A 23938-nucleotide genomic window follows, 5' to 3' on the forward strand; every position below is an offset into this window, starting at 1 on the left:
TGGGAGCTGCAGCCCAGTCGGGGCGACCCACGATAACCCCCACCAGGCCCGCCCCCTACCCTGGTTTGCCAGTATGTGTAGCAGTAGACCAGTCTGTCCCCCATCCCATTTGGCTCTTGTACTTGTCACTGGGTATGAAAGCTTAGTTCCATCTAACCAACTCAACCATCCGAGCCCTGGAGGCTTTGTTTCAAGAATGTGCTGGAAGGGAAGTTGATGTGACGTGACGTGTGCACGCATGTGGGGAGGAGAGCTGGAGAGAGCGTGTGGCAGGTTGGGACCAGCGACGGACCCAAGGCTGACAGCAGCACAGGAGTAAAGCAGCCTTCCTGGCAGCGGAGGGGTTCTGGGGGCAATGTCTCACTCCAGTTGTAGTGGCTCGGGGGTTCGGCTGCCACGGCCGTGGCCAGCTCAGGTGGGACTGTGTTTGGGACTGCAAACAGTGCCTTACGCTAGCAACAGAAGCAGAAAGGACAAGGAGTGAAGTAGAGATCACCCTGGAGGCCAGCTCCGAAGATGAGGATGGGAAGGTAGACTGAGGGAGTGGACTGCCTGTGTCTCTGGTGGGATTACTGGGAGGAGTCGGTGGGAGTCAGGAATGGTCTGAGGTGTGAAGGGTGCTGCTCTGGTGTTGTGAGGAGCTGCGCCCACCCGACGTGGTCGGTGGTGTGGGAGCAGACCTCTGCTAAGTCCTCTTTGTCTTCCTGGTGGCCTTGGCAGTGACTGAGAGTGGCTGTGCTTGGCATCTGGGCAGCGACAGCAACAGCTACAGCCAGCTTGCCTTTTATTGCAGGGGTCCCTGGGCTGTGAGAAGACCCCTCTTGACCGCAGTGGGCATCGGGGTGGATGGTGTTAGAGGCATGCTGACAATCTGTGTGTGTGTGTATGATTTGTCCATTGGCTAAGATCAACGGTAACTGTTGGGAGGTTGTGTCTTGAGGTGGGGATCCAGCCTCAGGGACCCTCTAGAGATGTGGGGAAGAGGAGGCATTGTCACGGGAGCCCTCAGTCATTGCCAACCCAGCAGTAAAGGGTGCATTTGGAGGCACTGCCGTCGACGTACCAAGCAGGGGCTTGGGCCCATGAGTGTGCGTGAGGTGGTGACATGCAGTCATGGCGAAGGGGGAAGTCAGGGCAGGAAGTCTTGGGCTGAGAGAGGCAGCGGTGGACAGTGCCTGTGGGCTGGAGAGGGGCACACGATGTACTCGGCACAAGATGGTGGTGTAGACTGACGAGGCGGTGGCTGGAAGCTCTTGTAGTTCGTGGGAGGACCACGTTGTGAGGCCTGTGGGAAGGCGACTTTCTGGGGCTCAGATAGGAGGAGGATGCCATTCCCGGGATCCTTAGGCCCTGGGCCAGCTCTGCCGGACTCCGTCGAACTCCCTGGAGAAATGGGCCCCAGGGGTGGGAGAGTCCCCTGCCTTTTGGGCCAGAGGCTGAGTTCTTGTGCCCGAGAGCCGTGAGTGTAGATAAGGAAGGGGTTTCTGTGGGTTGAGCAGGCTTAGAGCCTTGGGAAAGCGCCCTCTTCAGAGTTTGGGATGGGGATGGTGGGGGGAGGTCTCCTGTGAGGGGCGATCTGGATTGCCTTTGGGAACTTCCTTTGGGGTTTTAGCATGAAGAGGGAAGTTTGGAATCTGGCCCAGGAAACAGAGGGAGACAGAGGGAGTAGAGTGCGTGCTGGGGGCCATGGGAGTGGAGCAGTGGGGTCACAGGAAGTCTCAGGATGGTGGCGGAAGTGGAAACTGTCTTCCACTCTTTCTGACTTAGCCTATAACCTTTCTCAGCTGGAAAGCTCCCAACACTAGTGGTATGTTGGAGACAGTCCTTTGGGAGGGGCTGCAGCATAGATAAGCACCAACATATGGAAGAAGTGTGCTGGGTGGCAGAATACTAGGGACTAGAGCTGCCTGGAGGGCCTGTTCAAAGACACGAGGCTGGCCTGTAAACTTTGGGGTCACATGGACCCTGTGAGCTACTGTTATGAGGTGCAGCCAGTGATAGCCAGCAAACATTGACAGTGGGTAACTGAAATTTGGCTGTGTCCTGTATCCTCTGTCCTGAAGGTGGGCCCTAACAGCAATGGAATGATAATTACATCCTGAACCACCTCCCCCCCCCCCGGTTCTAATGTATATTGGATGCAGACAAGTCCAATTAGTCTGGACATTTTTAGTACAGGCCCAATTCCTGTTCCTTTCCATTCCAGCTAGCACTAATCACTTCCTTAACCCACAATACTTAGGTGTTTGCTCCTGCCCACCTGTGACTCCCCTGTGGACTAAGTGTGGACGGTGTTGCGTTGTGTGTAACCACACCCCTCACAAGCCCCTTTAAAAGGCCCATGAAGAAGGGGCTCTCTCTCTGTTTCTGGCCAAGTGCTTCCATTACTCTGGCACCTCGACTCTTGGCTGACCCAGGACAGGTAATCCCCTGAGCATGGTCCTGTGTACTGCTTAGATGAGGCAATGGTTATAATAATGTTGTTTCTGCTTTGTGTGCTGTCAGGAGTTCTAGGAGAGGTGAGGCCAGGCAGTGATGAAATGTGGGCAGAGAAGCCAGGGGAAGGTGAATGCTGCTTTGTAAGTGTGTCCAGGTTATTCATTGCATGTCTCTTAGGATAACTTATGTTGTTGGGGAAGCTGAGACATAGGTCTACAGCTTAAGAGATGGACTTAAGCATATGATTCATTGGATAATGATTAGTTGGATTGCTGTATGGACTTGTGATTTTTATTGTTATCACCAAGGTTAGTTAATAAAGACTCCTTAATAAACCTTAGACATGTCTGGTGTGATCTCGCTCACACTGCAACAATACTGAGTAAGGTGAGAATTAGGGTCAGACCGGATCGACAACGAGTGGCTGGGAAAATGGTGCAGAGGAATTGTGAAGGCATCCTTTCGGTTCGGGGAGGGAACGGAGGAGCAGCAGGGAGCATCTGAGAGCAGAGCACAGGGGTTAGGCACAGCTGTGCGTGGGGGACGGACAGAGGCATCCGTGTCAGAGGGCCTGAGCTTGGACCACAAGCCCTGGGCACACAGCTGTGTGCAGAGTGCGGGAGAGGCGGTGTGTGTGGGGAAAGAAACTGCACGTTGCGTGACGGAATGTGATGTTGCAGAAACAGCTCTTCGTAGTCAGCTGTGCTTACATCTCACAGTTGCGCAATTCAAAAAACCTATATATTTCCAAGTTGAAAAGATAGTTTGATGGTTCTTCCCCTCCACGTGCGGTGTTCTCAGGACGGCTTTGAAAGCACTCATTTACTAAGAAGCCCGTGTGAGTAAACTGGCTTTCTTTGGGCCACGTTCTGTGGCCTCGCAGTCCCCTCTTCCTGACCTTGCATGCCTTGTATCCATGGGCGTTCCTGACACCGCAGCCGTGTTGTGTAGCTGGTGCATGGTGACTGCTCCTGAGATCTCCCCTCTGTCCTGGAGGGCACACAGGGGAGCTGCAGCCTGGCACCAAGCTGCTGCAAACTTCTCACCTGCAGGTTCAGCTCCTGCAGGAAACCATGTTGCTGCTTGCCCTACTGCTCGTCGTGGGGCTCCCTCTGGTGGAGAGCAATGGCACTGCCGTTAGTGAGCAAAACTGTAAGTGTAGGGGCTGGGACTTCACTGGAGTTGAACTGGACATTAGGAAAGGTGTGGTGGGGTTGGATCATCTGAGCCTGCTGAGTGTGGACAGCGGTGTGTGAGGGCGATGGGGGGATGGCCTCACTAGCAGAAGAGGGTCCAGTGGGTGGTGTGCTTTTCCCAAGAACCTGACGGGGTGGGGGTGGGCGTGGTACCTTCCCATCAGGTCAGGCCACAGTGGCCGTGTCCAGTGCCGTCCCAGAGGACACTGACCCATGGCAGCTTCCTGTCCTCCTGGGACAGGTGGCCTCACCTGCAGAGTACAGTACTCACACCCATGGCTGCCATGTAGCACTTCCTCAATCCTGTCTCTGAGGGCACAATACTTCAGTGCCTGCCTGGCTTTGCTGATGGACCTGGTGATGGACAAAGACTATGCCAGGGCTGGCCTTGCAGTGCCTGTTCTGGGAGGAGGAGGAATTGGTTGGTAGTGGTGGGTCACAGTTGTGAAGGTGAAATCTCTAACGCCTCTTTCCTGCTCTCTCAGGGAACTATACTTTGACATGTTATTCCTGTGAAACTATAAATGAGTTCAGTTGTGAAGAAAAAGCAACCTGCACCAATGAAATTAGGCGCTGCATGACATTGTCTATCCGTGAGTACCGTTAATCGTGTTCAACGTTGTGGGTAGGTCCTGAGCAGTTTTCGACACAGGGCCAGTCTGTTGTGGTCTGTGTCCCTCACCACGGTCTCTGTTGGCCCTGGCATCTTGCTGTGCTGAGAGCGAATTCCCAGGGACTAGGCTCTGCTTCATGATGGGCGATGTGTACTCTCCTGTCCTGACGGGGATTGTGGCAGGTGGGAGGAGCTGTGTAAAGAGCTGCCTCATGTCCAGGGGAAGGAGACTGGCTGGGCCTCAGAGCCTCGGTCCTTGTCTGTCTTGGTCATGTGGTAGGCTCCAGTGGCACTCCTTGCCTGTTGCCATTTGGGTCATGTGGGGAGTTCTTGTCAGGGGGGATCTAGCACAACCCCCCAAAGGCTGTTACTGTCACATAGTTGGTAAGGCCTCGCTATCGGGGTCTTCCGTCCCCTGTAAGAAATCACCCGACACTGGAGAGCGTTTCAGAGGCACTTTTATTCCAACCTTCAGTTCGTTCCTTTGGGGCAGAAGCCCCCGGCTTATATATCCCTCCTATCCGTTAAATCCGTTACCCTGAAGCCTTCAGTTAATTCAGTTAATTGCGTTAATTCCGTTACGCAGAGGACCTCCTCCCCTCTCCCCCAATGCCCCCGGCTTATCTCTCAATTCTATCCAATCAGCTTACACGCCCTAGGGCAGTGGTAAAGGGCCAATCACAGGGCACTTCCAAGGCTCCAAAAGGAAGTAGGGTCCAGGCGCCATCTTAGGGCAGTGCATTGTCAGTGCCCCCAACAGCTTTCCCCTTCTTGTTTTATTAAGCAAGGGACCGTGCCTGTCTTAGGTGTTCCGAGTTCGGGCTCTCTTTACCCGTCATGGGCAAACCGCGTGGCTAGGAACGTGGTGCCTGTCTTAGGTTGGTAAAGCCTTATCGGATACTTACCCTTCTCTGGCTACCAGTCCAACATGCCTAGCCAGACTTCTGGGGATTCTCTGTTGTTAAGGGCAAGCACAGCTTGCACTAGCACCCGCTGTTGCTGCTGTTGACGCCGTGCTCGAAGATGAAGTGTCGGCAGACCCCAAAGAAGTGAGATAGGGTAAGGCCCAGGCCTACTATTCTGGCCCATTGGTGTGCAAAGGAAAGATCCTTTAGTATCCAATTTGTCCATTGCTCTACCGTGGCAATCTCTACGTTGGTGCTATTTATAGTGGATAACTCTCTGGGCAAATTCAATGCTCGGGACCCATTGGTGACAATAGAGGGAGTAACACACAATCCAGGTAGACTAAGCACACAGGAGGTCCCCATATAATGGAGCTTATACACATACATAAATAGCATTATAGATAACATCACGACTGCAGTTAACTTTAACATCTTCTTCCCATATTCTAGAACTATTACTACTGTAATTACAATTTTTTATCACTACCTTATCAATAAATGCAAAAGCTGATATATCTGAACATCTACCACTACTGGTGCACAATACCCAAGCATTCCAGGGTTGGGCAGATACAGATTGAACAGGATTACCATATGTATAATTATATCAAACTGAGCATCCCAAGTCTCATACAAATAAACCGAAAGGCTTCTGCAGCGTATAAATTATCAAACTAAGCATCTCGAGTCCCATTCAGATAAACTGAAAGGCTTCTAAATAGATTAGCTGCAAGTTGGAAACTGAGAGAACCTCAGATAACATGTCTACCTGTTCTTAAGTCAAGTCCACTCATCAGTTTATGATTAGCAAGCCAGTCCAAACATGTTGGTTAAATTGCTCCTGTGTCTGAAGAACCACAGAGATCTGCCGCACCAGGGCGTTCACAGTCATAACCGCCGGTACAGCAGTCACTAGGGCCGCAATGGCCATGGTTTCAGCAGCGGCAGCTGTAGCTATTGCTGTTACAGTGGCAGCGGTAACCCCGAAGTCATACTCTGGCCACAGGTGGACTGACAGGTCTTCTTCTTTAACTGTCATCGGTCTGGAAAAATAGGTGGGCACGCACATCACCACAGCCAGCGGGTACTCGGTTGTGTTCCAACATTCTGAAAGAAAACAATCTATTCCACAAGTTAAGTGAATCCCTACCTAACTAGCATTGCTAACAAGAAACACAAACGGACCTCAGGCACACAGGAGTGGGCCTAAAAGAAAAGCAATGCAATTAACCACTGCTACCGAGCTCTCAAAAGTATCATTACCTAAATAAAAATAGAAACAATTCTGCAACTGGCCTCCAAGAATCATGGACATTGCTGCTCCCACAGCACAAACAGAGGCTTCGCCTCAAAAGAATTCGTGGTTATACTGTACATAGGATTTTAGTAGGAATTCTTATGTTCTCTAAAGGTACTGTTTTTATCTGTGGGAAAATTTTTGGAAACGGTAAAAGAATGGCCACTATTCCTAAGGTTTAATTAGTCAGTACAATGCAGGGTGATGGTACAGTAGAATTAATAATATTAACACTCACCTGAAAAAATAATAACGAGCTTGTCCTTTGGGGATCTATATTGATCCCTATTCCCCCTTTCTGTTTATATAGCATAGTTTTAATCTTTTTTTTTTCTACGCTTCCATAGCTTTATTGCCTCTTGGCACCATGTTTTAGCCTGTTCATACGCTAACTGCTTCACCAAAGGCATTGCTGCCTCCACCTCCCCAAAAATTCTCGAGGCAGTTTGAATAAGTCTAGCTACAAAATCAACATAAGGCTCATTGGCTCCTTGAATAACTTTGGAGAGGAATCCCTGTAGAGCCCCACTGCCTGTTCTAAATTCCACTGGGGGTTTCCTGCAGCAGCATTACGCTGCACAGTGTCTGAACAAAACTCTTGGTATGCCACCTTCCAAGAAAAAGCATGGGCAGAAAAAGAGAGGGGTGCTTAACAGATACTAATATATAATATATAAAAGCCTAATATACTTGCTTGTCCCATCGCTCTTCCGATTCAAATGCCATCATCTTGGCCAGTACCCGAGCTTTCACAAGACTCAGCAGCAGGAGCTTGCCGGACAAGCCTCTCAGGAATCCACCTTGGACCATTTTCGTTTTTTGGGAAAATATAGACTGATCCTCACCCCCAAATGAGGACGGGATCTGGGCCTTGGGTCTGAGGTACCAGGTTGCTTACTCTTATAGGGTTAGTATAAAGTGAAAATTGTCAAATAATAGCTTTACTAAGCATTTATCCCAAAGGCCTACTTCCTGTTATAAATGAGACAGGAATACAGGTTAATAATAAATGTATCAATGATGTAATAGATTTTGAAAACAGTCTATTAGTAATTTAAATTACATAAATTTAAGAAATCCATGTTAACTAGTAATCTTATTCAAAGTAAATGAGTTTGTAGCAAAGGTTTAAAATCACTTAAGATATTTTTACAATCCTATCAGAAAGCTCTGGGAGTGTCTGCAGAATTCAGAGCTCAAGGCAATCTGTGGAGAGCGGGACTTTGCCCCAAGATGGCGCTTGTTATTGTCTTCTCAAGGCACAAAGGCAGTAAACAAGTTTTAGGAAGTTGTAGAGGATTGGTTCAAGGTCTCATGCAGTCTGCATGGTGTGCGCGTGATCAGAGTTGTGATTGGTGTGTGTGTGCGTGATCAAGGCTGTGATTGGTGTGTTTGATGCGTGGCCAAGCAGCCCTGTTGCAATTGGCTGTTGATAGGGTTTTAACCTAAGTTTGAGAGAGAACAAAAGGAAGAAGAACAAAGAGGAGTAGTGGTAGAGTAGTGGTAGTAGTAGTAGTAGAAGAGGAAGCCTGTAAATATGCTGTAGTTACTGCCCTTCTGTATTATACTTGGATTTCTTGTTTTGTTATGTTATGTAATTAGTTTGTCCTTCAATAAATCCTCATAAGAGCAAGCACCTGTGTGGGAGCTTCACTCGCTGGACGAGGGACCCCGTTAGCAATCTGCTTTTGCTGTTGATATGCAAATTATGTGTCCTGGGTTTGCAGTTGAGGATCCAGATAGCTGATGAGACACATGCATTAATTTACCTGCTTTTTAAAATGTTTCCTACAGGAAGTTTAAACTTAATTCACAAAAGCTAGAATATACAGAAGACAAACATTAAGACACACATGTGCGCGCGCACACACACACACAAACACACAGACACATGCTTTTGGAGTCTTAAAAAAATTATTCTCAATTAAACTTAGTAATAATAGTGTTCCCCAGAAACCAGTAGCTGAAAAGTCATCAAGTAAATAGTCTTGAACAAAGACCTTGAGAAAGTCACCGCTATGAAATCTTTTCATCATTGCAAACTAAAATTTAAACCTTCCCAACTCCATGGATGTATACAACAGTTTGACACAACAGAATTTTACTACATTTGGCAATAATCTTAATCCAATCAACCTGTTTAACTGTCTCCACAAAACGGGAGATAAATCTGTTGGCATTCTTGAGGCCTCATAAGAATACCAAGGGAAGCCCTAGAACTGGAAACTTTTGAATTCTTGGATGCCCCTTTAAGGATGGCTAAAAATATCTGGAAGAAAGTTTTTGTTGTTGTTAGTGTAACACATTATAGGTTAGACTTTGTTATTGACATGAAATCATCACTCAAATACCTTAAAAACAAATACAAAACCTTTACCAATTTAAAGCAGTGAGAAATTTGATAACCAGCCGAAAACACAAGAATTATTTTAAACTATAAAAATGCTTTATATACAATAAATACCACATTAATTTAACTTATACCTTGAAATAATTTAATAGTGTATTAGAGTGAACTTCTATAACAAATTATTTGCGGTAAAATTTCACATTTTTGAAAACATTACAAATGAAACCTTAAGAATTACAAGAGATTTGTCTTGTATTACTTGTTGAATTCTAACTTCCCAAAAGTTGCCGTGGGCAATGGATATGCAGATGAAGTTAGCCTGCCAAACATTTATCACAACAAAAGACCTTCCAAAGTACAATCTGCAAGCCCAGAGGACAAGTTCTGTAAAATCGTTTTTTTTTTTTTTCTGACCTTTTCTTTCTGATCATACTAAAAAGATATTTAAAAGGTAGAAAACCAGGCAACAGAAAACTTAGGATCAGGTAACGGAGGTCTGGATGAATCCAAAAGTGGCCACCTGTAGCAATATAAGTGTAAGGAGTTATTCCAATAGCCTCCCTTGGACCCGGCACCATTCCTTCTTCCTCACAGCTCATGAAGTTCGCGCCAGCCTAGCTATCCACCAATCGGATGTAACCTGGCTTTCCACCTGAATCCCACCTCCCAATCTTCCAGCCCCCTCCCCAACTCCGCCCACTTGCCAATCATCCCTAGGCATTCACCTGCAGGCGCCAATCCCCTGGGGGCCTGCCCTCAATCCCTCCCAATCCCCACCCCCTATACCTGGCCTACAAAAAGGCTCCCCCAGGTGCGGCTCTCTCTCTTATCCTGGCTCTTATCCCTCCCTCTCTTACCCCGCTCTTATCCCGGCTCTTACCCTGCTCTTTCCCGCTGTTATCCCTCTCTTACCCCCCCTCCTCTCTCCCCCTCTTCCTTGCTGTTCCTGCTCCGTTGGAATAAACCTCCTAAGATACCTCGTTGCGTCTGGTGTTTCAGCTCAAGGTAAAGAACCAGGTTGTGGGAATTAGCTGCGTGTAATGGTGTGTTTCAGCTCACGGTAAAGAACCAGGTTGTGGGAATTAGCTGCGCGTAATAATTCATAATAATATCGTAATATCGTATGAACTAGAACTTTACAATCTTTTTAAATAACTAACATTTGGTGCCGTGACTTGGGTTCCTCCCTTTTGTTATATATATAAAGGAAGAGGGGCATTGTTCTCTGGCTTCTAGGAGCTGGTCTCTCTTGGCAGTGGTTGCAGCCTGGTGGGAAGAATTGGAGATGGAGGGACGCTTCTAGTCCTGCAAAAGAAACTGGTTAATGGTTTGATTTAAAAAAATTTTTACATTTCAGTGGCTGGGAATGGAGGGAAGGATTATTAAGAGTCCTTATTGAAAAGCTGGCTTGAGTTGATTTTCTCTTAGCCAGGCCTTCTTGTACTTGATTCTGCATTACTCCTGAATGGTCAGCATAGACAGGGTAGCTTCACCAGGAACCAGAGACCCTGACTACCTATCATCTTATCTAACTCCTCACATTTCCAAACAGAGGAGTGAACAGGGATAAAGGGACGACGACCGCTCTGGCTTCTTCGAGCTGAAAGGGGGCGTTGTTGAGTAACTGCAGGGGTAGGGGGTTCTAGAGGTTCCTGGTAGAAGTAGAAGTCATCAGATGTCTGAAGTACTGCCTGGCACTTGAAGGTTTCTCTTTCTTGAAGTCTAGATAACAAAACAAATCATAATTACAATCTTTCCCAACCTAGCAGGTCATGAGTTCAGTTAGAAACCCAGCTGGAGTACTTGGGCTTTCAAGCTTAGATATAAAAGAATTGTCAGGTTTCAAACTTTGTCAGAGTAAACATTAGTTTAAAATGATGGACTAGATTTGTATCAGTTTAACTTAACTACTTCAAGTCCCAAATTTTGAAACATACCCAATGAGTGCAATGGAACACATTAAACCTTTTGGGTTGTATGGAATTTTTATCTGAAACAATGAAAGGATTAGTGTGTGGCATCAGAATACAAATCCATCACAGGACAGGTAAATGCAAGCTGACTCCTTGAGTAACTTAACAATTATTGCATTTGATGTTTGAAAATACTATAGTAACTTTGAATCTAGCTAGGAAGCAGGCAAGTGCTAGATTTAACAATTATACTTTACCAATCATTGCAAGCCCTAGGAGTTTCAGGAAGACAGTCTGGAACATAAAGCACAGTACTTAAAACATTCTGTTACAAGACTACTAGTCACATTGTAGATGGCACAAGATTTTAACTAGTTTTAATTTACAATCAGTTTATAATATTCTAACAAGATTTTACAGAACTTTATACACTTTAAGGCAGAGGCAAGCAATCTATTAACTTATAGGCTAACAAGTCATGTACTGGCAATTGAACACAAGAATCTTTAGGTAAGCTGAGAAATCACAAATAACTTGGTAAATCATGAGCAAGACATGAAATCTGCCTTAGGGCAGTGAGGGTATCCTACCTAAGTGAAGTCTAGCAAAAACTGAAGAGGGAGATGCCAAACATGTCTATCAGGAGCCTGGTCATTGAGGCAAGCTGAACAATTACAGGTTAACTAAATTTTCCCTAGAAATGCTTCTTTTCTGAGCTTCTAGATTAGACTGTCACCTAAGCTAATCTGGGGCTCCTGAGAGACCCTGATGGTCACTGTAAGAGAGGGAAGAAGCCAAAGCTAGCTAGGACAGAGAAGGCAGTGTCCAGATGGAAACTTACAGTTTCCCTCCCACTGTGAGAACCACCCGGGGCTCTTGGGTGCTGTTCTGAGCTGTCACCGAAGTCCGTGGATGGCCTTGAGCCTGTGCAGGTTCCTGGGCTGCTTCAGTCCCATGTTGGAGATCCAATGGGAAATGACTGACTTGAAGTACTTGGCCTTCAGGGGCAGTCATATCTCCAATGACTTCCTTGGCAGTTGGGACATGGCCCTGGATGTCCTTTCTGATGATCCTTGAAGTGTCCGTTGCTTCTGCAATGAAGAGCACTTGGGAGGCCTCCGGGGGTCTCAAGGAACCAGGAACACACACCTCTCTCATCCTGCTCTGCCATGGGATCCCCTCCTGGTCTGTGAGGTAAAAGACCATAGTGACCCCTTTAAGAGGATATCAGGGTACGTTCGGGTCCCATTTGTAAGTTTCTAAAGTTCTTTCCTAATGTCAGAGCAGTTAAGAGTCTGCTATCTATACATCACCTATTTCTTCTCTACATAGAATCTAATGGAATATACTCAAAGTCATTGCTCAAGCATTTTAGGAAGCTGGAGGATTACTCTGTGGCCTTAATCTCAAGGAATTATTTAAAACAAAATTAAAAGATTTAGCTTAGCAATTCTCAGCTATGAACATTTTTATCTATAAGTCAATTAAAACAGACTACATAGTTTGCCACATAAACATGTACATGCATACCAGTTAACATACATTATAAAACAAAACAGGTTTTGTAACAGCTTTTGAAAAATCTCTTAGATGCTTTAAAGTTACCAGTTATTTAGAATTACATCTTGCTCTCAGCAACCCGAATTAAAGATGCTTTCAGTTGAAAACTGTTTAACTTTAGTTCTATCTGCAGTGGATGCAATAGTATCTGTTGGAACTAGAAGATGAAGCATTCACTGTTAGAATTATAATATCGACAAATGTAAACATCTATTTACTACACACTTGTACTGTTTAGGCCTGTAGGTCTTGTTCATTAGGATAACAATTGTGATTAATAATGCAATAAATTCATTAGACTTTAGTGATATTTTGACAAATTATAGCAAAATATCATGTATAAATGATACATAAAATATAATAGCAGTTTGTTAACATTTCATTACTATAATATAAAGTTTATACCACTTCACATCTTAACAGCACCTTTTGATAAAATCCAAACAGCCTAATTAGTGGTCATCTCTACAAAATGAGAGATAAGTTCTTTTTGACATTCCCATGAGGCCTCGTGGGAATATCAAAAATCAGTAAGTTTGAAATGTTTGAGTTTTTAAATGACTGTTAAATGACTGTGAAGGGTGTCAAGTAAGCTTAAAACGTCTGGTTGATCAATTGATTGTTGAACCCAAATAATCCCACAACTTGGAACAACTCCACAATAAGAAAACATTTTGACCAATGCACATAAGCACTAGTATGCATAATTTATACCAGTGTGTTTTATATATAACTGTTACATTACATTTAGTTACAGAACAAGTTGCATTTTTTCTTTTTCCTCTTTTTTTTTTTAAAGAAAGGCTAAATCACTTATCTCTTACTCCACCCCTCTCAGCTAAGGGGTGGGAGGGAAAGCTAGAGAAATTTAGGCCCTTAGGGTAGCTGGGTGTGGTCAAGTCAAAAGAAACTGGGAGAGCAAGTTAGGCTAAGGGTTAAAACAGAAAAAAAAGTTTTAAACAGGAAATCTTTGTTACCCAGTGAGGAGAGCAAACGCAGACCTTTAGACAGAGGGGGATGGAAGGGAGAGAAAAGGCAAGATGGCGGACAGAGGGATGGGGTGGGGCTGACTGTAGATGGAGGATAAGATGGCGGTTTCTTAGATGACAAAAGAGATGGGGAAAGCACGTGGCGCCAGAGCCCCGGAAGAGGGCACTGGGGTTTCCTACTTCATGGCTAGAAAACTATGGAAAAGACAGACAGAAAGCTGAGTGAAGAGGGAATGAGACCTCCCGCCCATTTTTCCGAATGCACAGTCATCAGCTAGATTCCGGAGGATGTCTGGATCCAGAGTGCCATTAACTGGCCACCTGGAGGAGTTAGCTAGGGAATACTGAGGCCAATCCACATTACAGAGGAGTATTAGAGTTTTACGTTTTAAATAACCAGCCAATTGAAGGGTTTCTAAATTTGCTAGAAGACAGCCCAAGGGGGTGTTGGGAGGAACTGGCGATGAAAAAATAGCTCCCATGATTAAGACTCAAGACTGATTACCACAGTGGACCTGGTGGTCCGTGAAGACGACCCAGTGGTCCGACCCAGTGGTCAGGAAAAAATGGCTCTCGTAGAAGCTCGTCACCCCCTACGTAAGGGACAAGCCAGGTCCCAAAACACCGCCTGTATCCGAAGTCGTTAACAGCTTAGGAGCCCGACTTGGAGGTACAGGGGGGCCCCCGCAGCCCAGTGGTCAGGGGACTTCCAGCCCGGTGGCTAAGAGACACGGCACCCGGCCGGGGTTTACAGAACCGGTCTCCCAAAAACTCCCAGAAGTGGAAAATCAGACCCGGTTAGAGGAGCACAAATGTGCCGAGCCGCACCCAAAACTCCAAGGGCTGAGAGGGAACCCTACCTACAACAGTGTATGCATGTAACAACTCAGCATTCGGAAAGATGGGGAATACCTCGTGTGCTCCACATGGAGATGGAGTACCGGGGAGCACGCGTCTGGGCTACGTCGTTGCTGGATGGAGGCAGATGCTAGCACCGTCAGGTCAGATGAACTCGGGAATGACCACGTGGAGGTAGAGAACACTGGAACTGGCAGGCGAAAAAGGCGAAATCGGGAACAGGCCGAAGAAGACGAAAGCAGGAACAGGCCGTTGGAGATGAATTCACAAACCAGCGGGTGGATGGAGATGGATTCTGACGGCTGCTGACGAGTCTCGGTGGTGGTTAACACAGATCACAGTTCTCATGGCTCGGGTCCCGGTAATGGCCGAAGGCCCTAAGGCCACGCGGCCAAGTGCCAGGGGAAACCGACCAGTCACGGCACCAAATGTTAGTTATTTAAAAAGATGAGAGAGTTCTACGATATTACGATATTATTACGATATTATTATGCGCAGCTAATTCCCACAACCTGGTTCTTTACCGTGAGCTGAAACACCAGACGCAGCGAGGTATCTCTTAGGAGGTTTATTCCAACGGAGCAGGAACAGGGTGGAGGGGAAGGGGAAGGGGAAGGGGAGGGGGGAAGGGAGGCCGGAGGAAGACGGGAGAGCAAAGAAAAGCAAGAGAGAGAAGAGACAGAAGAGAGGGGTAAGAGCGGGGTAAGAGAGGGAGGGATAAGAGCCAGGATAAGAGAGAGAGCCGCACCTGGGGGAGCCTTTTTGTCCGCCAGGTATAGGGGGTGGGGATTGGGAGGATTGAGGGCAGGCCCCCAGGGGATTGGTGCCTGCAGGTGAATGCCTAGGGATGATTGGCAAGTGGGCGGAGTTGGGGAGGGGGCTGGAAGATTGGGAGGTGGGATTCAGGTGGAAAGCCAGGCTACATCTGATTGGTGGATAGCTAGGCTGGCGCGAACTTCATGAGCTGTGAGGAAGAAGGAATGGTGCCGGGTCCAAGGAAGGCTATTGGAATAACTCCTTACAATAAGGCCTGACTAACAAAATCAGCATCCCAAGAACTGCTATCAGAGCAAAGCATTTAGCCAAGCTTTTAATGGGTGGAGGATCCTCAGAAGACTCACTTCCAGAGACCTCTTCCTTATCCTCTGAGTCTGACTCTCCTGACTCACTTAACAATATCTGCAGCAGGTGCTGCATGCGCACTGTGGAGGACAAATTCCCCATTGCTCTAACTTTCTCTAGTCACTCAACCGAGAACCTTCTTGTCACCAACCACGAACATTTTTGTTTTTGTTTTTGTTTTTCTTTTTGTAGTCGTTAACCTGCGAACCTGACGTGCACATCCCCGCCTAGTGCGGCTTCCTGAGGAAAAGGCTCAGTTGTAAACTAATTCCCGCTGTAAGTGGCTCCCTGAGTGATCTGCTCAGCTACTTACCTTCCTGGTATTCACCAGCTAACTTCTATCTGAGTACGGTGCCAGACATCGGGGTTTCCCGTCCCGAGGAGGAAATCACCCGACACTGGAGAGCATTTCAGAGGCACTTTTATTCCAACCTTCAGTTCGTTCCTTTTGGGCAGAAGCCCCCGGCTTATATATCCATCCTATCCATTAAATCCGTTACCCAGAAGCCTTTAGTTAATTCAGTTAATTCCATTACGCAGAGGACCTCCTCCCCACTCCCCCAATGCCCCAGCTTATCTCTGAATTCTATCCAATCAGCTTACACGCCCGAGGGCAGTGGTAAAGGGCCAATCACAGGGCACTTCCAAGGCTCCAAAAGGAGGTAGGGTCTAGGCGCCATCTTAGGGCAGGGCATTGTCAGTGCCCCAAACAGCTAGCCTGACATCAGGACAGCATATGAGGTTCTGGAACACTCTGGATTCTCACTCACAGGCCCCATCACCAATCAAGCAGACAGCAGCGGGAGGCATGACAGGCCTTGGCAGATGGGAGCATCTTGCTAGGTCTTTAGCTCGCTTGGTCTAGCCCCTGTGGTCCCCAGTGCCCACGTCAACGTCTTAAGCTTCACATCCCAGCTGTGTTCACCCGTTGGCCACCTCTTCATGGCGTGTGAGTATCTGGTGGTTTGACTGCGGCTGAGCTCGCGAGTGTGGACTGTGCTGGTCTGAGTGTCCATGGCGCCTCCTCCGAGGGTCTTTAGGGGCTGGGTGCTGCCCTTTTGGTGTTGGTACTCATGTGTCGGGCTGTGACTGCTTTCTGCAAGAAGCTGCATGCGTGGCTGGCTCTGGGAGTGGGTGACAAAGAGGAACTGCAGTGGGGCTGGCAAGAAGGCAGCGAGTGGGGCCTCTGACTAGGGAAGGTCAGGGTGGCTTTCCTCAGGGATGGGCATCCCAGGACCTCAGCCTGTCCTTCCTGCAGCCTGCCGCCGGTCCAGCCCATCTCTTGTCTGTTGTCGTCTGAGGAAATCCTTCCACAACGCCAGAGAGAGCTGAGTTGACAGCCGGGGGCAGCGAGACAGGTGTGTGGGACACACCATGCAGAGACAGCACCCCAAGATGCACAGGCACCAAGTGGCCATGCAGGAAAGACTGCTGTTGCACACGCAGTGGCCAAAGGGGACGATGACCTGAGACCTCACACAAAAGGTGCTCAGTACGTGTGGTGGGCAGAGAAGCCAACAGCAGACACTCAGCGTGCAGAAAACCAAACACAGGAGAGCAATGTTCACTTTGGGAGCCCAGCTGACAGTGCAGCGTCAGCAGGCAGGATCCCCAAAGGGCATGCTTGGTGAACCTGGACCTCAGCCAGTTGAAAGTCCTTTTTCATACGTCTGGGAGGAAGTATCCACAAGCCACAGAGCCAAGGATGAGTGGACGTGTCGGAGGCACAGAGAGCTGTGGCAACACAAGAGTCTCAGTGTGGCCAGTCTCCCTAGGAAAGAGGACGAAGGGGAGAGAGTGTGGCTCTCAAGGGAGCACAGCGGGACCAACTGAAAAGCAGCGTGGGACAACACAGTGGCTCAGCAGACAAGTCCTCCCCTGTGAGCAGCAGCATCCCACGTGGGTGGCGGTTCCTCTTCCTGCTGCTCCACTTCTGCTCCGGCTGCCTGTGTGTAGCCTGGGAGAGCAGCGGAGGATGGCCCAGGGCCTTGGGCACCTGCGCCCACGTGGGAGACCCAGAGGAGGATCCTGGCTCCTGCTCCTGACTTCCCCTCAGCTCACCTCTGGCCGCTGTGCTATGTGGGGAGAGAACCAGCAGGTGGAAAATCCTCTCTCGGTCTGTCTTTCTCTCTAGAAATCTCCTCTGCGGGTGATTTAATGACTCTTGGAGAAAGAAAACTGGCATAATACCAAGGTCTACCTAGGATGCAGCAAGGAGGAGAGGAGACATTTCCTGCATGTGGGAATGAGACGTGTTGGTGTCAGGATGGGCACTAGCATGCAGCCTCTTCCCTCTAAAATGCTTCTACCACTCAGGCCCCGCCTGGCTGCTTGGCATTCTGTGCACAGAGCTGGGAATGGTGGCCCCACAGAAACATACACGGGACAGTCCATCGCCGCCTCAGTCTCACTTGAAAGAGTGCCCTTAACCCCGGCCACCGCAAGTAAGATCCTCGACATAGGATGCTCTACTTTTCTGCAGCCTGTGGGGCTGTCACAGCCAGGCCCTTGAAGAAAGCAGGCAGCAGTGGAGACTTCCAAGATGAAGCCACATTCAGGAATGCATGTGACTTGATGGGACTCACGTCCAACTGTCAAGCCATGATTCTCGACCCTTCTTGCCTTTTGTGCGTGAAGTCTAGAGCCATGGTTCCAGGTCAGTTTTAGGAGGCACACACATGGAGTGACCAGCAAGTAGCAAGTGTGGGATGTGGTCCCCAAAGTCAGCAGCAGCCTATCCAGAGGGAACTGACCACCCCAGCTGAGGGGGCAGGGTTCTGACAGGTTGAAGGGTTGTCACAAGCCAGCATGGGCTGGTCAGCTAGCTAAGAGGACATGTTTCTGATAGCTCCTGGAGTCGACAACATAACAGACATACGCCTCTTAGATGGGCAGGGAAGGAAGCTAAGTGACTGCTTCTAGTCCTCAGTTCCTTCTGTGTTGTCAAGGCAGCAAGGCCTGGAGTTGTTCATGAGTCCATTGCTGATGGTCAGTTCCGGGCTCAAGTGTTTGTATTCTACCCTCTAGTTTTCAAGGAGGCATGTCATTTTGTCTCATGTTGGACTGTGTCAGTCTGATGCTGAAGTCTGTGCAGGTGGCCTTGGCTGCCTGAGGCCACTGGGCAAGGCATCAAGGAGAGACCCATGCTTGTTGGAGCCCGTGTTGGAATGGTCCCTCCTGTGCATGCTGGGAGGAGGGTGGCAGGGAGGGCTTGGGCATATCGCGTGTGGTGGAGGGGGTTGGAACGCTGGGCCAAAGGACGTGGAAAGGCCTGCGTCCTGGAGGAGTCTTGCCAGTTGCAGAAACCAGCAGGAGGTCCTGCTCACGGGGCACTCCTCCTCCAGCTAGGCATGGTCTCTGGGACACAAGTGTAGGCTGGCTGCTGATCTGCATGATCCCAGAGCTCTCCTGTTATGGCAACACAAATGGCCAGCGTGTTGCATTTGTGCAGCTACTGTTGTGCAGGGCCAGAGGCAGACACAGAGGAGGCAGTGTGCATGGCGAGTGTTCTGCAGCAAGCATCATTCTCGTGGTAATCCGACCCCTGGGGAAGGCAGCCATGTGACAGTTGGTGGAGGAGAATGCATGCATGACAAATACAGACAGCGAGTGTGGCATCAGTGATTTCCATGTGCTGTCTTTTTCTCTTTTAGGCTTGAACTCTCGTGAAATGCTGATTATCAAGAACTGTACATACAACTGCTCATTTGTATATCCGGTTCAACAGCCTGCACCAGCACCTAGATTAAAGATCAGAACCAATCGCTTCTATTTTATACAATGTTGTAGCTCAATAAACTGCAATGAGGGAGGCCCGACAGACCTGGAGAAGGACATCATGTTAGATTCACCCATTGAGGAGCCATTGTCGTCCTCCAGGATCATCAGGGCATCATACATTTGCCTGACCTGCTTCTACATCGTAGTCAGACACGTCCTGACGGAACCAACCTTATGTGGGGGGTCCAGTCATCATCTCTGTCTTCCGTAGCATCACCCTTGTGTGAGCCAGAGCCATTGACCCACTGGGCTCAGTTGGCACATTTCTGTTTTATGCCAAGAGAGAAATAAGAAAAAGCATTGTTTGCTCAGCATGGTCATGTTGTTTTGTTTGCCTGCGCAACGTTGGGATGGGTCCCCTGCTTACTCTGCTCATGGGTCCCATACCAGACCAGACCCCTGGGAATTCCCTTGGAGTTTGAGTGCTTGAAGGGTTTTTCTCCCTCCCAGAAACACCTTGGGCGTTTGAAACCAAGAGATTCTTTTCCTGCAAAGGCAAAACGCTTTAGGGGCTCAGCTTCCAGTAGGCTGGAGGAGAGGCCGCAGCCATGGGCAGAGCGTCGCCTTGAGGACACCTAAGATTCTGTGCATGGTTTTGAGTTCTTGGGTCAGGGCCTGGTGGGAGCAGAGCGGAGAACTGGCATGGAGGTGGCGCCTGGGCCCCAGGCAGGCAGGAGGGCGGCAACATCCTGCACTCTTGGAGGGTGGATGGTCCTGGAAGCAGACTGCTCTCAGAGCTCAGCATGGCCCCGGCTTCACATGGGCCCTAGGTGTTCCCCAGTGATTGGCATGTGAGAATTGATGTGTGCTTTTTGGCGTGCACACTGTTCTGGCTCTAGTGATGAGGAACTGTGGCTTCCCCTTTCTTAGAAAGGCTTGAAGTGGCCCCGGAGCCCTCCACAATTCTTGATCATGAGGCTGACTTGAATGGCTACCTCCCCCTCATTGCCTCTCTGGTCCGTATTGGGAGAGCGATGTGGAGGGCTCAGACACGTAAAGGCCTATGTGTTCACCTCCTCTTCCTGTGCTTTCTGTAAGTCAGTTCAGCTCCAGGAGGAAGTTCCACAGAGGGAATAATTCAGCCACAGAATTGCTGTTACAGTCCCAAGGCTCCAGATCTGTTGTGATCCCCAGAGTCAACCACAGCAGAGGCACGGGGACTCCCCGTTCTCCCTCCCACAGGCCCTGGCACATCCTGCTTGGCTTCAGTTCTGAAATTGCAGCTGCCTGTGGTGGACGCTAGAAAGAGACCCCAGGGTGGCGAGAGACACATCCGTAATTGTAGTCTTGAGCCACAGGCCGGCATTCTGGTCAGCGACGTCACATGCCCCTCTGGTCTGCTGAGCTCCTTTCCTGCAGTGACACCACAGCTGCTGTTGCCCGGCCGTGCCACAGGATCAGTGGACTTCAGGTGACTGCGGTCCACTGTGCTGCCCAGTGCCTGACACTGGGTGATGGGCCAAGCCACCGTGTGACTGGTGGCCACACCAGCAGCATCATGCTTGCTGCTGTTGTTTTAATGAGCTTCCAAGAAACTCCATCACTAGGCCGAATGGTGGGTGCACTGTTGATTGCTCGAAGAGCATAGATGAAAACCTCTCAGGAGGATCTTAGTGAAGTGAACGCTCTACATCAAAGGCTGTATGTCCTGATCTGATGGGCTTATTCTACCTTCTTTGAAATGTATGCCACAATGCAACTGGCTCAAATCAATTAGCGTGATGAATTACTCCAATAACATGAAAAACAAAGCCACATGATCATCTTGATAGACAATTCCCAAATCAGTGCAATAAATCATTTCAGTAACCTGACATGTCTCCATTCACAAGAGAAATCATCTAATAAAATTCAACATTACTTGATGTTAAAAAAAAAAAAAAAATAAGCTCAGTAATTGCTCTAGTCAGCAGAGCCAGTAAGTGGACATGGCGAGGGTCTGGGGATGAGGCACCAACAGGAGACTAGAGATGCTGGAAGTCTCCCCGAAGCCTCCCTTCATTACTCCTTATATACTCTTTCCCCCAAGCCCTTTAACCAAACAATAGGATGCCAGTGAGTCCCATTAGACCAGGTGATTTAAGCTGCAAGCCCATTTCCTGTTGCTGCTCAGCTTAACGAGTGCTAATCAACTCCTTAGGCCACAACAAGTAATGTCAGGTACCAGATAGGTACCTGAAAGTAATTAGGTTGAGTATGATAAATAAGGATGTGGTACAAGGTACTGGTTGTATATCACTGGTGGATTTGCAAAGGAGTCACTGTTAAACAACATTCAGAAAAGAAACAAAGAAAGGGATTCCTGACTAGCTACTGTACTTCCTATCCAATTCCCTGCTTATGCCTGGGAGAGCAGTGTGCTTGGGTTCCGGCACCTTCCTGGGAGACCTGGAGGACTCTCCTTGCTTCTGGTTCCTGCTCCTGGCTTCAGATCGGCTCAGCTCTGGCCATTGCGGCCGCTTCGGGAGTGAACCAGCAGATAGAAGTTTCTCTGTCTCTGCTCCTCTCTGTAGCACTGCCTTTCAAACAAAAATAAATAAACCTTTTTGAAAAGCAACTTTTGCTCCTATGGCTTCGATTGCACCAGATCCCCCACGGCGTCAAGTCCTGTCTCTCTCTCTGCAGCTATGGTCAGTATGAATGCTGGGATTTCTCAGTCCCAGCACCCAAGGATGCTGAGACACGGTGACTCAGGCTGGGGTCCGTGTCTCCCTGGGTCAGGCCGTGTGAGCTCCCGGCAGTGCTCTGGGTGCTGATGTCTCAGCAGCTGGTTTCATCTGGCTGCCGGCTTCTGTCACTCTGGAACATAGCCTCTCAGTGCAACCGGCCCCTAGGATTTGAGGTGCTCAGAGAAAGCTCTGGGTTAATTGCCTCTGGGTGGGCAGCACCTCCTAGTGGCCTCGAGCTTGAGGATTTGTGCACATCCACAGCCAAAGCCATGCCCCTGTCCATCTAGGGGAAGCAGGGGACTGCGCTTAGGGGACAGAAGGAGATGCTAACCATCGGATTCTATCTACTCCAGGGGAATGAAGTCCGATGCCTGCCCCAGTCCAGGTTCTCTTGCTCACCAGCTGGAGTGGAAACCCAAGAGGGAGGTGCCCACTGTTTTTCTACTGGGCCCACTCCCACTCCTGGATCATGCACTCTCCAAGTGGTTCTGCAGTTTGATATGACAGGATTATCCCCCAGTGCCAGCATCTCTGCCAGCTGATGCTGTGGCAAAGCCCAACCAACCCACACTCCTCTGACTTACGCTTGCACCAGCAGTAACAGTCAGCCCAGCCTGGCTTTTCTGTGATCCAGCTACATGAGGCCAACAAGTGTTGTAGCCCTGCCCAGTCTGGTCCAGCAGTGGAGCCCCGTGCAGCCCCCTATCGGCTTTGCCCCCTACCCTGCTTGGTCTCACATGTGCTGGTGCTAGTTGGGTGCTGCGGCCTGGTCTGGCATGATTCCCCTCACCTTGGCATTTGCCAGTGGGCGCTGTAGCCTGGCCGGGCCCAGCCCATCCCCAATTCCTGCTCACACTGGTGGGGGCTACAGCCCAGCCCAGCCCAGCCAGTACCCAGTCCCAGCCCTCATGTGTACTGGCATGTGTTGCAACCAAACCTGGCCCAATCCACACTCCATTCTGGTACTCTGATTCCCTATTGGATGATGTGAACTGGCCCTGCTTGATTCGCCTTCGACCTGTGCTAAATGCATGCCTATGGGCACTGTTCCCTGGCCTGGTCTGGGCTGCTCCCTATTGTGGTTCTTGCGCTTACCTGCAGGGACTGTGTCCCACCAGAGGAGTTTCCCAAGCTCCTCCATCAGAACCTCTCCCAATGCCAGAACTTGTGCACACCAGTGGGTCCATGGGCCAGCCCTACTCAGTCCACCTCCTGTCCTAGCAGGAACAGTGGCCTTTCCTGACCAGCCCTCAACCCAGTCCAGCTTTTATTTGACTTTCCAGCCCAGTCTAGCCTGGTTGACACACAGACACAGCTCACACCTGGCTCAGCAGGGTCAAGAACCTAGCATAGCCCATCCTATACCTACCGTGGTTCTCACGAGCACCAGTTGGTGCTGGAGTCTAGCCCAGTCCGGTGCGCCAGGCACCAGTCCACACTTGTGCTGAGGGACACTGCAGCCATTTCCAGACCAGAATGCAGCTCCCACTCTGGCCCCCGCTCTCACCAGTGGAAACCACAACCTAGCCAGGGCAGCCCCTTAGCTCCCCAACCAGGCTTTTTCAGAGTCAAAGATCTTGTGCGTGCCAATGGTTGCTCTGACCCAGCTTGGCATAGTCCGTCACCTTTGGACATTGTGGCGTGGCCTGACCCGGCTTGCCCCTGTCCCAACTCTCTCTGGCGGTTGCTGGAACCTGGCCTGCTCAGTCTGCTCCCATCCCTGGCTCATGTGAGCCGGTAGGTGTGACAGCTTAGCCCGACACGATCTGTGCTCCAGCTTGATTTCTGCTCTTTCCAGAGAGCCCAAATTTGCTTGGCCATAGGGGAGTTTCCCATGCTCCCCCACTCTGCCCACTCCCTGACCCAGATCTCACGCATGCCAGTGGGTGTTAGTCTCCTGCCCGGTATAACCAGCCTCTCCATCTTGGGCTTGTATGAGCTTGTGAATGTTGCAGCCCGACCCACCCCACACCCTGTTTTAGGATGCACAGTCTGGATCTACCCAGACTGTCCTCCGTTCCTGTACCCGTGAGTGAAGGCAATTGCCATGGTCACACTTAGCTTAGCCCATTCCCACTTCAACTCTTGAGCTAACCAGCAGGGCTTGTATTTCCAGAGTTGGGCTCACATATCCCCCACAGAATCTAACCCTAGGCCTGGCTCTCTTGTGTGCAGGTTGGGGTCATGGCCCTGCCTGATGGGACCCGTCCACTGTTCCAACATCAAGCAGGTACTGAGATCTAG

At 49.3% G+C, this 23938-nt stretch overlaps 1 protein-coding gene across 1 annotated transcript in view; it reads left to right on the top strand.

The window, feature by feature from the left end:
* Positions 1 to 261: 261 nt before the first annotated feature.
* Positions 262 to 23938, top strand: part of LOC131481182 (glycosyl-phosphatidylinositol-anchored molecule-like protein) — a 30444-nt gene continuing 6767 nt past the window's right edge. The window contains exons 1-4 of the mRNA XM_058668880.1: positions 262 to 415; positions 3492 to 3591; positions 4121 to 4228; positions 18899 to 19201. Of these exons, the coding sequence (XP_058524863.1) occupies positions 356 to 415; positions 3492 to 3591; positions 4121 to 4228; positions 18899 to 19201 (571 nt within the window). The 5' untranslated portion in view covers positions 262 to 355. The remainder of the gene's footprint in view (positions 416 to 3491; positions 3592 to 4120; positions 4229 to 18898; positions 19202 to 23938) is intronic.

Source organism: Ochotona princeps, chromosome 9 (genome assembly GCF_030435755.1).
Source record: "Ochotona princeps isolate mOchPri1 chromosome 9, mOchPri1.hap1, whole genome shotgun sequence".
Lineage (NCBI taxonomy): Eukaryota > Metazoa > Chordata > Mammalia > Lagomorpha > Ochotonidae > Ochotona > Ochotona princeps.